The sequence below is a fragment of the Harpia harpyja genome, chromosome 10 (genome assembly GCF_026419915.1).
Source record: "Harpia harpyja isolate bHarHar1 chromosome 10, bHarHar1 primary haplotype, whole genome shotgun sequence".
Taxonomy (NCBI): domain Eukaryota; kingdom Metazoa; phylum Chordata; class Aves; order Accipitriformes; family Accipitridae; genus Harpia; species Harpia harpyja.
Window position 1 is genome coordinate 33,443,872 of NC_068949.1, and position 12,833 is coordinate 33,456,704.

The following is a 12,833-nucleotide window of genomic DNA, read 5'->3' on the forward strand; positions in this document are numbered from 1 at the left end:
GCTTCATCCTTTAAGATTACAGCATTATGGTTCTGAGAGATGGTGATCTGGTGCTATATTCATTAATTAAATCTGTTATTAATGTTAAATTTTGGGCAATAAGAAGTGAAGTTACAAGAAGTTGAAACGGGGTAGGTCCAGACAATTTATCTCTCATGAAAGCTCAGTGCACCTTTACTGCTTGACTGATGCCCACGGGTTATACTTAACATTAAGGAAGTTTTTGAGCCATGTGAAGCAAGAAGGAGTCAATCTGGGCTACTCTGTAACATAAAGGATTGCAATGAGTGTTTTCCTTTTGGGACACAAAGTTAGTAATTGCGTGGAAGCTCTTACCCTCTTCATGGCTGTCTTGTTTGGCTTCCCAGAGAGCAGATATCTCTCTTGTCACAGCTGCTGATCGCTAAGTAATGGGGTGGATTGCTTTACTTGTGTATAAATAAATAGGATTTATCTCTAGAGCAGATTTTTATCACTGCCATCTCCTTTTTTTTTCTGTCTGACTAATGTTCTGGTCTTGGTGACTGGAAAGTAGAGGTTGGCTTCCTTTTCTGCTGATTATTGCAGGAGTTAGTATATCTACAGGGCAGTGAGCAGGTATCTAGCCATTTCTGAACCTCTTCTGTAAAAGTCTGTATAAAGTTAAGGTGTGTTTTCTAAACTAGTACAAATCATGCAAAGATATTTTTAGCTTAATGCTGATTCATATGGGTGTTACTTTTGCTGGTAAGTAGACAGTTACTTGTGACACCAGTACATTTTTCTCTCAGAGGGGTTTGGGCTGATTTAATTAAACTGAAGTTTTTTAATTGAACTGACATGTGGCGAGGAAAGATGAAAAAAAGGGTGAGATTTTCTTTGCAATGAGTTACGTCTCTCCTCCATGGGATTGGCATAGAAGGGCTTCGGGTATACTGTGTAGCTGTGTTCCAAGAGGATAAGGTTGTGTATATATGTCCAAGTGCATCCTTTACCCTGCAGGGCAAGTAGATTGCAGTAATGATGTAGGAGAGAGGAAGAATGGGAAGGGAATGAATAACCAAATATTTGCCAGTGAGAAATTTCAGATGGTGAAACATTTAATCTAAAATGCTTCAGCAGTAAAAAATTACTTTTCCAATAAAAGATTTCCAAACTATTCATATTGAACATACTTGTGGTGAACTGATGTTTTCAAGGAAGAAAATTATTTGTGTATCTTTAAGCCTTTAAATGTCATTTGATTTTGGTTTTCAGTTTCAAAAGGAGGAAAGGACATTATAAGCCCAAACAAAGCAAAAATCCTCCATTTGCATTGACATTTCAGCATAAATTTTTGAAACTTTTTGGCTTTTTAAACTTAAAGCTAATACAGAACTTCGTTGGGAAGTAGGCTTAGCTCCAGAGGTCTTGTGGGACAATGCAATCCTTTAAGTGTTTTAAATCAAAATGGGAAAGCAAAAAAAAAAAAAAAGCTTTTTTTCTTTTTAAAATCAGATTTATGTTTTCCTGTTGCTGATGTAGATGTAGCCTGGCTTTAGGAAGGACCTTAAGTTTTTTTAGGAGGGACTTAAAGTGCTTCTGAGTTGAGGGTCTAGTGGGAGGAGGACAAAAAAACCCCAAAGCCTTTTCATGTGTAAGCTGAGCAGATTCAATATGGAAATCACTATGGAGCTGTAAACATGAAACCTTAAGTTTCTGTTTTTGCAGCAGTGTTTGTGGCAGAACTACCTTTTCAATTGCAGGAAAGGACAATTCAGTGCTACAGAGCAAATTGCTAATACTTTGCTAAGGAGCTGGGTTTCTTTTGTAGTTATGGAGGCTTGGGTTGTTTGTAGGTGGATTTTTTTTTTTTTAAACTGTTTTGGTTATTTCTTTTTAGAATAGCACTTTATATAGGCGAATGAGAATGTGACTGGGACCTCTGAAAAAGACTGCTTATGAAAAGCATGTTAAAATGAAGAGGAAAATCAGAAGGCAGTACACAATGCTTTAATGCTATCTACTTATTTCTGGGAACAAAAGACATTTATTTTGAACCTGTCTTCTTTATTCATTTACTGGGATGCTTCCTGCTAATGCAGCTCAGTGGTACTACTGCTACAGATATTGTACCTATAAAACTTCTCCATGCCGATTTAAAGAGATGCGCTTTGGTAATTTACAGTGAAAATTTATGCTGGTTGAGAAAAAGAAAAGGATTCAATGAAAACTAATATTAATAAAAATGCCTTTTATGTGGCATGTTGTTTCATTTTTTGTCCAGAGGTAGTTTATTAAAAGATTCAGCTGTGTACAAAACAGATCTCTGTTGCGTTGGGATAACACAGAACCAGGGAGGAAGAGCGGTGATAAAGCTTTTGAATCTGATGCTATGGATACAGGTAATATGATGGGGGCAGGGGAGTGTGGGGTTCTTCTTGTGCCTTGGGTACAGAAGAGGAAGGATAGTGGTGATGTGCCAAGCAGGCCTGCTAATGTGAGGGCAGAGCCGTGAAGGATACTGAGAGAAGAACTGAGTGCCAAGCTGTAGGCGAGTCTTTGGCATAACTGCAGTAGACAGATTCAGGCAGATAGGAGCTCAGGCTACCTGTAGCTCCAAGCCAGTAGAGTCTGGGCATGTTGTAGTGTTGTGCCCATGAAAAGTGTGCTAGCTCATTACTGGTATGGTTCAATATTCCGGATCACAGTCAGCTTTATGTCTGGCTAACTGGGAGCAGAGGAAGAGGAGTGTGTCACCATCTTGACTCATCCACCTGCACGTAGCCTATGTGAAACCAATACTGAGGAAGGTGTTTGCATTAATCCAGTGACACATGTGGAATTTTAATCAGGGTAGCAGGAACTCAGATTCTTAGTTACAAATCCTGCCTTAGTTTTTATTATATTAGCCCCATCAGAGGGCATGCCGTTTTAGTGGATTTGTGCTGTGATATGGTGTCACTTTCCTTCCTTCTCACTTCTGCATTTGTTCAGAGCTCCTTTAAGGGTTCTACATGCTCGCCAACAAATGTGAGTGACTCTTAGCTACCTCTATGGTTTGTGTACCAAAAACATCATGGCATATAGGTATGACACCTCCCCTCCTTGTTCTTTTCATGGCAGGTATAGGTATGACGCCTCCCCTCCTTGTTCTTTCTGCTTGCAGCCTGTGCTTCTTATTTCCTGGGATAAATCCCCTTGAAGTATTTGGAGCTGGATGTGTTTCCTGGTCACGTGCCGAAGATCTCAGTCCATACATCATAGTTTATGTTGTGCTTGCAAGGTGGCCTCTCTGAATATCTCCCTTCTATGTGCTTCCACAGCTGGTGTCTGGTGTTCTGCTGAACTGGAGTTCATTCAGAACAGCTCTGTATGTGTCATCGTTGCCCCCAAAGCTCCTGCTTTAAAGGAGATGCACCACATACCAGACAGCTCTCTTCCTCTGCATTCATCTCCTAAGGAGCTACCTGAAGTTCAGTCTGATTTTCAGCCTGATTTGTTTTGTCAGGTGCTTGCCATTCATTGTCCACTGAATTTTGGAGGGCAGGCTATAGCCTTTAGGGGAAAAGATGTGTAGTATAAACCACCCCATCTGAAGTATATTTTCAAGGACTTACCTTTAGAATTAATCAATCCTATCTCCCCTTCCCGCCTTCACTTAAACTAGAGAAGACAGCAACTGAAAATAGTATTTTTTCTATAGATGTGTGTGTGTATATATATTCTAAAATGTAGCAAGGTGAAATGTAATTTCCTTTGTAATAAAGGCTGCCACTTAATTTAATATTATAGAAAATGATTAGATCTTAAAAACCTATAAATTACATTTGACAACTCTCTGGTGCTCCTTTGCTATTCCTTATGGCAATTATAAATGGCAACACAGGGTGCTGGCAGAAATGCTCATTGTGACTGGAGTTTGTTTATTGGCTCTTAATGAAAAGCGATTAATCTAAATCACTACTGGGGTGAATCCTTCGCCCTGGCCCCATAATGAGAAGTGGTGGTTTCAGGCCTTTGACAGATGTCCTGCTATTTCCCCTGCCAAAAGTTGTCCCCTTCCTCCATAGCTTCCAGCAGAAAAAAGACAAACAAAACAAAAAAAATAAAGCCCACAGTCTCCCACTCTTCTTTTCCTGCTTGCCACGTAACAAAGCTGTGGACTGGTCCTGGCTGCGTGACTAGGTGGTGGCTTTTTGTTTTTCACTCTGAGCATCCTGTTTCTTCCATCCTGCTTTGTGTGGAATCAGCCTTGCCTGGGAGGATGGATGACAACAGAGATGCTGGATGTGTTCTTTTCTCCATTTGAAGAAATGGGGAGTTGATATCAGAACTGGGTGAAGGGCGGCGGGCGACTAATGTGATGGCACTTACAAGAAGGTATGACTGTTGTTAGACTGTTCCAGCTTTCCCTCTGGCTCTTAATTTTCCTAGCTTGATGGTTTTATTATTTGATCTTGCAACCACTGTTACGCTTCCAGAGGAACAAATTGCCTGGCTTTGTGAACCATCTGGTGGAAACATCTCCTTTTCTGTCTCATCTGACCCATTTCTTGAACTATTCACTGAAGTGTTGCAGACTGTGTGTGAAAGGGCAGAGTGGATGTTTTGCATGTGTACCACATCAGATGTATGCAACTGTTAGCATTATTAACTTTGTAACCTCCTGTGACATCAGGTGGAAAATCTTTTTATTACTGAAGTATCCTTCCTTTTAAATGTGAGGTCTCACTGGAATATCTTGTTATATTGGCAATCTTACATCCTTCTTCCATTCCACAGAAGCAAACGATTTTTACTGAACTATGTTACAGTTCTCTGTCTGGTGCAGGCAGTATGCTTTAGATGAACAGGGGTGTATACTTGGGGGACAAAATGTCTTTGAAGTCTAGGTCACCAGTGACAGAAAAAATATCTTGAAATAGTGGGGAAACCTTTCTTGTTTGGAGCAAAATGAAATACGTATTTTGATCTGATTAGAAAGGAGAAATGTACCAAAGCTTCCTTCTAGGTAGAGGCCATCGGGAGCTATTCTCAGGACTAATTCCCAGGGAGTCAGTTGCCTGTGGGGAGGTTTCTCGTTTCCCATGCTGTGCACCAGAGCACAGTGCAAATGCACTTTTTCAGGACTTGTGGTGTGGCTTTCTGTGGGAACAGGTGGAGATTGCTTTATGAGACTGCTAAGCAGTATATGTGAGGGATGTTGAAGGAGCTCTGAGCTCAAGCTGGATTCCTACAGGTGGCTTCACCCTGGGACAAAGTTCAGTTCTAGTTTTACAGGCCCTTTTCATTTCTTAATGGAAAGGTTCAGAAACCATTTACGTTATATTCACTTTCCCTTGGTGACTTCATGGAGTTAATGAGGTGCTTAAGATTAAACAAGAGCTGAAATCTTTTGCTTAATCGAGGCCTAACACACCAAGGGTCTTACCATTCCTTGTAACTGATTTTTGCTGTCAAAATTAATGTCTTTCCCTATCGTAGTCTTGAAGTTGGAGCTCTGTGAAGTTTGATAAGAAAAGTTAACATGGACAAGCGAGTGTAACAAAACTGCAGTGGATCACAGCTAGCTGATCATTCTGCAGCTAGCTAAAAAAGGCAGTTCCTGGATCTGTTTTCCTGCTGAAAGGCAGTTTCTATATTTGTTTCAGCTACAGTATCAATAACCTGCTGTGTTTAGCACAGCTCTAATTTATTTCCCACTGTTTGCCTTTATTTTATGGTGCTGGCATTTGCTTTAATGTGATGTCATTTTCTCCAGATGTTAATAAGATGGTGTTAATGTTTCCACAACATTTTTCTTGATAACATTTATGTAGAGCATGCCATCTGATAATGTGGAATCAACCCATTTTAAAATATTGGTAATAATTTTCTAATTAAAATTAGAGGCTCAGAAGTGTTTTCCTCCCTGTACAAATTGAGGTCATACACTTTCCCGTGCTTGGGGGAAAATTATGTGTTCACTGAGTGAATGAAAATCTCCTACTGTATAAATTGGAAGCATGATATATGAGATCGTGTATCAGTGTTTGCGCACACGCACATGGACTATTTTCAGATGCCAGCAGCTGATCCAGGTAAGCATTCTCTGTTTCCACTGAGGTGATGCTCTTATTCGTAGCTCTGCAAGCTACCAAATAATGAGCCTTAAATCTCAGGAGTGCCCTGTTGTGTACTTTTGGAGAGAGTATTCCACATTTGGGATCAGAGGTGGTAGACTGGAAAGGCATGAGGAAAGCCTGGTGTGGCTGTCTGAAGTTGCTATACCCAACAAAAGTCAGCTTTGATATCAATATAGCATTTTTCATTCTTGCTGGGCTTTCTGAATTTATCTGGATAAAAATAAAATGAAAAGAAGGAATCACTGACTGAATCTATGAATGAATCACCGAATAAAATGGAAGTGAAACACACAAAAAAACCCCTATTTGGGAAATCCTATAGGCTGTTGACATTCTTGAGCAATGTTCTGAATACCTCTAATAGGAATCAGTGCTGTATGACCTCACTTTTAAATGAAGTTCAGTTTCACTTTTTCATTAACACTCTTTTCCCTTCATTTTTCTATTTAGATCATGCTTCTTAGTGATCCAGAAATTGAGAGTAGCATCCTCATCAGCTCTGATGAAGGGGCTACCTACCAGAAGTACCGTCTGAACTTCTATATCCAGAGCTTGCTCTTCCACCCCAAGCAGGAAGAGTGGATCTTGGCCTACAGTCTGGATCAAAAGGTGAGCAATTGATTTCATATTTCAATGACTCTTGAGCCAGGTGTTGAAGAGGATAGTGTTTAGAACCAGAGTTCTAAACCAGAGTTACAACAGTCCTAGAGATGTTGAAGAAATTATGGTGTGCTTTGCTGCTCTCACCTTGCAGTTTTAAATGTGCTCAAAACCCTCTCAGTGACTCCACAGCAAGCTTGCTAAAGGGAGTGGAGTTATACAGTGATCATGATGGGTATGGAAACTTTAGTAGTGGTGATGGCACGACAGATGAAAAGAATCTGAGATTTGACATGACATGTGGAGCTGTTCTAAAAATCTATTGATTTGTAGGCCTTGGTGATTGCTGAGCTGTCTTTGAGGATCAAGCACTCAGGCTAAGTTGGTCTGTTACAGCTGGCTGTTGCATGTGAGGGGATGCTCTTTTTGCTTGCAAACTGAACTTGGTTATCTGGAAATCAGTGAGCAGCAACAGATGACAAACTCCTCTGTGCCACTTTTTAAGTCACTTTGCAGTGCCTTCTGATAGTGAGACAACTCTTAAGTCTGTTACTTTGTCCTTACCAAGCCTGTTCTTAATAGCACTCATCTGTCTTGAAAGATGCTGAGCAATGCAGGTGCAATGTGACTTGTAAAGTGTTGTGGCTATGGAGTGTGTGCTTCAGTTCTGGAACAGCATTCTCCACTACAGCCCAAACCTGAGACACAGACCAGGTGATCAAGTTACAAATTTTAGAAAGCTTAAAACTTGCCAAGCTTTTATCTTTCCTTTCTTCCGTTTCTGTCATCTATAGACTCTGGAAAGTAAAAACATGCTGAATAGCCACTTTAAGTTTTTCGCATTAATCTGTCAAGTGTATGTGTTCTGGGTGGGGTTTTCAATTCCTACAGTTATTTTTGAAGTTTTCTAAACTAGTGAGCTCACATCTCAGCTATAAGGACAATACACCCAAAATATTGTGCCTCTTGTATTCGACAGAATTTCCTTTCAAAGGCTAGTGCAAGTAGTTACTGACAGTATAATCAAATAATCTACTACTGATATACTTCCTGATGCAACCTTTCCATCCACTTATTAACAGAATGCTATGGCAGCACCAGGTGGTTTGCTGCTATGCTACTGATGACGCTTGAGTGACATTTGCAAGCACAAAGCTATTGTAAATACACTCCTTTCATAGTATCAAGTCCTTACTGTATGAAGGAGTTAGTCAAATGTCAAATAGTTTTGTGCTCTCAGATGTTCAGTGTAACACGGATTTTGAAGTAGGCTAGAAAGACCAATCTATTTATTTGATGTCACGGAATGGTTTGATGCCACTTTTAAACTGGAGGTAAAGATTTTAAATGGTATAAAGACAGTCCTGAAAGAAACAGACATCTGATGAGGTTGGATGTGAGAAGCCAGATATGATCTGCTGAGTATGTGTTTGCAGAGAGATCCAGCTGTAGTGAGTGCGGAGCATCTTCTCTTGGGTTGAAACACTGTACTTCTGTTTCCAGTGCTTTGTAGTCTTTTTATGACATGTTAGCCACTGGAGGGAGAAAGCAAAACACAAAGTATGCACACGCACTTAACTGTGAGTTGTAATTATGCTCCCCTTATCCAATACAGCAGTAGTGGCTCAGGAGCATTTTTGCTTTTGCTCCTTCAAGCCAATGCATCTGAGTGCCTTCCTCAGCTGTTCTCTTCTGCTCAGAAGAGAGCCAAGGAGAATAACCGTGGGTTAGAAACACCCTGAGGCTGCTTGCATTTTATCCCAGGAACTGAACAAATTTGTCCACAGCGTAAGAGATGACGTGCTCTGCAGCTTGTTGGTCAAATGGAAATGGAGCGATGCAAAGTTCAGGCTTTGGCTTTATGTCTGCCTTTGCATTCAAGGCCACTCATGATGGTTTTCTTCAGTGTTCAGAAGGATGGCCTCAAGTGCTGGTTGCAAGTTGATCTTTGAGTGGAACCATGGAGGCAGCACTTTTCCCAGTTGAAGCGTTTGCTTAACATAACCCAGGTATAGATTTTCCTCAGTCACATCTTGGCTTAATAAGAGCTATAGAAGAATTGTCATTCTGGCTCAGGATCACGCAGCTTCACTGCAGTTACAGTTGATACTGAGATAATGGGCAGTGCTGTTAGGGTGCAAAGGCAGTGCTATAGATTGTGACAGCAGTGCTATGTGAAGTCCCCAGAATGAAATCTTCTTAGAGGCCAGTGTAATACATTCCTGCCTGTCTGGAAACAGGAGTACTGCCACAGCTGAGTGCAAACCAGAGGTCAGCCATGACCTTCTGTAAGATGGGGGTTAGGCCAATGACAAGAAGAAAGTGTCTTTTAGGCTAAAAACCATAAATCCTTAAGCAGCTTCATCAGGTCTTGTGCATCTTCATAAGACTGTTGTGGTTGTTCTCCTCCCTTTTTCTCTAGAAGCCAGATCTGGATCTCGCACCTTCCCTCACTGCTATGCCATGCCCTCTCTCCTAGCTGTGATCACAGAATCATGCCTATGGCAATGATCATTTGATCTCTCTGCTGCTGACCAGAAGACAGATATCAAAAGCCCCTAAAATAAGCGGCTAGAGAGTCTGCAGTAGTGCTCTGCAGTTGTGAGAAGGCTATCCAAAGGGATGCCAAGCTGTTGTCAGGGACTAATTCCCCAACTGCAGCCTGGTCCTTCTGGTACTCCTCTGTCCTTTGTTTTTGTGCCCATTTTCCTGTGAGGCAGCATGAAGTAGCCTGGCACAAAATAGGTGGTGCTGGATCAAATAGTGCTTGCTTCCTCACTTCATGTATCCAGGTTTTTGGGATACAACTGCTCTGAAACACTTTTGGTTTAAAGGCATGAAAGGGAAATAAAATAGAAAGGTTATCATTAGTCTGTAACCTGCAGATAATGTTCATCCACAGATACTGTGACAAGGAAGGTGCTGATGAAAGTCAGTGGCTTGCTGTATGTTCAGTGGTGCAGCCACTCCTATGGTGGGAGACCATTATCTTCCACCTCTTTAAGCTTTAAAGTCTGTTTGACCTTTAAAGTCTATTTGTAATGACTACTTTAGAGGCCGATTTAAAAATACAAATAACTCTGAAAACAAATCAAATACGTACAATTTGACTCCCAGCAGTAGGAACTATTAAGGGAAGATCTAATCCATCCTCTCATAACTGTCAATGTGTAAACAAGTTTGCAAATTTAATTTCAATTCTTAGATTAAAAAATAGCTTTCAGATTAATATTTATTTTAGTAATTTTCTTTCAATTAAAAATAATAATATGGTGTTGTAAGCAAGCTGTGGTCAACTTGGAAATTATTGAGAATGATGACTCTGAAAAAACATTTTGCCGAGTATGTTGTTACACACAGTAAAATGAAATATCAACAGCTAGTGCTCTACAAATAATTGATTTGGTCACTGCCTAGATGAAACTACTTTAAAATTGTTTTGTGTATAACAATAGAAAACAATATTAAAGTTTTTGTGTGAAATAAAAATAGTCAATATTTTGGATCTTCCTGTTAGAAATTTTTCCTCTGAGGTCTTCTGACCTACAGTTCCATGGCTGTGATTCAAGCCTCTTTTTTAATCATTGTTTTATCCTAACCATTTGTCCTTCTTTTTAGCTAACTTCTACACATTTGACAACAGTATTAGGCTATTTATCCAGTTGATTAAAAAACCCACCAACTAAAAAACACCAACAATTTTAAATTTTGTCCTCTAACAGAATTATTGTCCCTTCCAAGTTGGTGTTTTAGAAGGTGTATTCACTGTTCCAAACTTAGAAGATGTATTCACTATTCTAAGACAGTAGTGAATAAATGGAACAAAGTAGAACTCTGTGACACCCTTGAGGAACCACAGTCTTTACATATCCCCTGCAGTTTGACAGTGGCCAAGCGATAACTGTTTTCAGAATATGGTATCCCAGTTAGTTTTTTACCCAGCTAATAGTAACTTCCTCCAGTCTTTTAGCTTGCTTAGGAGAATGCTGTGAGACCTCAGACCGAGTGTATGTATCCGTGATATGCAAGGCTTGTCCTCTCTTTCCTGAGCAAGTGATGCCTTCCCGCGGCAATATTCTAGTCGTGAATTTTCTCAGCCAGGCACTGTTATGCCACTATTATGTGTAATTTTCATCATAAGTTTATGCTTCCAGCTTCTCCTGCTGGCTCTGTCTTACTCTCAGCCTTGATGTTCAGGCATTGCAGGATGCTCTGCAGGTACACTTACTGTTCTTCTCACTGCGCCTCCTGTAGCCTTGCTGCTGAATAACCCCACTCCGCTAGTTTATCCCTTGCATGGATCTGTTTTTATACCTACCTGTGGACTTTTGCTACCAGTCTCACATGATTCTAGTTTAAAGCCCAAGCCTCACAGCAATCTTATGTCCAAAAATGACCTTCCCCTTCTCAAAGAAGGAGCCCATCTCTTCTCCACAGAACTTCTCCTTGAAATATGACTTTATAGCTGAGAAAGCCAAAGGCTTTCTGACAACATTCTCTTCCATCAACTGAAATAATTGAATACGGCATCAGTTCAGTCCCTAAATCTCTTATTACCACTCTCACATGGGTATTGTCCCTCTTTTTCCTGCTTGGGGCTATTCCTAGGAGCAAGGGAGAAGATTCAGTGAGAGGGATGGAGCTCAGCAGGCTTTCTGAAAGATGTTTTGCTGTGTGGCTGCTGGCTACTTTGTTCATTTCAGGACGAATCACAGCCAGCACCATTTGTTTTCTCTTGAAAGAGTTATTGAGGATATTTCCTCAGTATGAGTTGACACGGTGTATTGTTCCTGTTCTTAATATTTGTAGCCAATTATGACTCTCCTCTGCCTTGCTAACTCTCTTGTATTATCAGCTAAATGCAGTATGGCTGAGCCAAGAAATCTGTTTGTGTGGGCATGAACATGTAGCAAGTTCGTAGACCCCAATGTCTTCTCACAACTTATAAAGCATAGACTGGAGGAATTTTTGCAGGGCTTTAAGCAAGCATGGATGGGTGTACTACTCCCCCCTGAGCAGCCGTGTGGCATTGTGCAATTACCAGGCCCTGGGAGGTTAATTGCATCTTGTGAGTTGAAAATCTTGGATCTCTTCCCAGTAGCTTTGTGTGTGTCTACTTTATTGATAAAATAGTGCAATCTGATGCGTGCACGTGTTGGTTCTGTTAATGGCCCCCTGTGGCCTTTGACAGAAGGTGGACACTATGTAAATGTTATAGCCAATTTTGCTGCAAGTCAGGCTGGGTCTCACTAGTAGTGTCCATATTGGCACTTGGATATATGAGCCAATACAAAGGGAAAATGGGGCTTCATCCTCCACTTTTCACAGGTTTTTGCAGAAAATATATAGGAAGCTGTTTTAAATGACCCTTGTATCAAATTCTGATGGGAAGACGAATATATGAAAAAGGTCTGATACTCTTTGTTGGAAAGTATTGGAAACTGCTTTATGGAGTGCTGTGAAAGCTCAGAGTCTACCAGCATACACATGAGGTATAGTTTTCATTGCTGCCATTCATAGTGGCTGGGGATGAAGATCTTGCATTGATCTTGCATTTCGGTCATGGTTTAACCCCAGCCAGCAACTAAGCAGCACGCAGCTGCTCACTCACTCCCCCCGCACCCAGTGGGATGGGGGAGAGAATTGGAAGAAAAAAGCTAAAACTCGTAGGTTGAAATAAGAATAGTTTAATAGCACAGAAAGGAAGAAAAAAATAATGATAGTAATAACAATAATAAAATGACAATAATAATAAAAGGGTTGGAATATATAAAACAAGCGATGCACAATGTAATTGCTCACCGCTCGCTGACGAGTGCCCAGTTAGTTCCCGAGCAGCGATCCCCCCAGGCCAACTCCCCCCAGTTTATATACTGGGCATGATGTCACATGGTATGGAATATCCCTTTGGCCACTTTGGGTCAGCTGTCCCAGCTGTGTCCCCTCCCAACTTGTGCCCCTTCAGCCTTCTTGCTGGGTGGGGATGAGAAGCTGAAAAATTCTTGACTTAGTCTAAACATTACTTGGCAACAACTGAAAACATCAGTGTGTTATCAACATTCTTCTCATACTGAATCCAAGACATAACACTATACCAGCTACTAGAAAGAAAAATAACTCTATCCCAACCAAAACCAGGACAATTTC

At 40.7% G+C, this 12,833-nt stretch overlaps 1 protein-coding gene across 1 annotated transcript in view; it reads left to right on the forward strand.

The window, feature by feature from the left end:
* Positions 1 to 12,833, forward strand: part of SORCS3 (sortilin related VPS10 domain containing receptor 3) — a 318,567-nt gene that overhangs the window by 165,791 nt on the left and 139,943 nt on the right. The window contains exon 4 of the mRNA XM_052799671.1: positions 6,537 to 6,695. Coding sequence (XP_052655631.1) covers positions 6,537 to 6,695 — 159 coding nt within the window. The remainder of the gene's footprint in view (positions 1 to 6,536; positions 6,696 to 12,833) is intronic.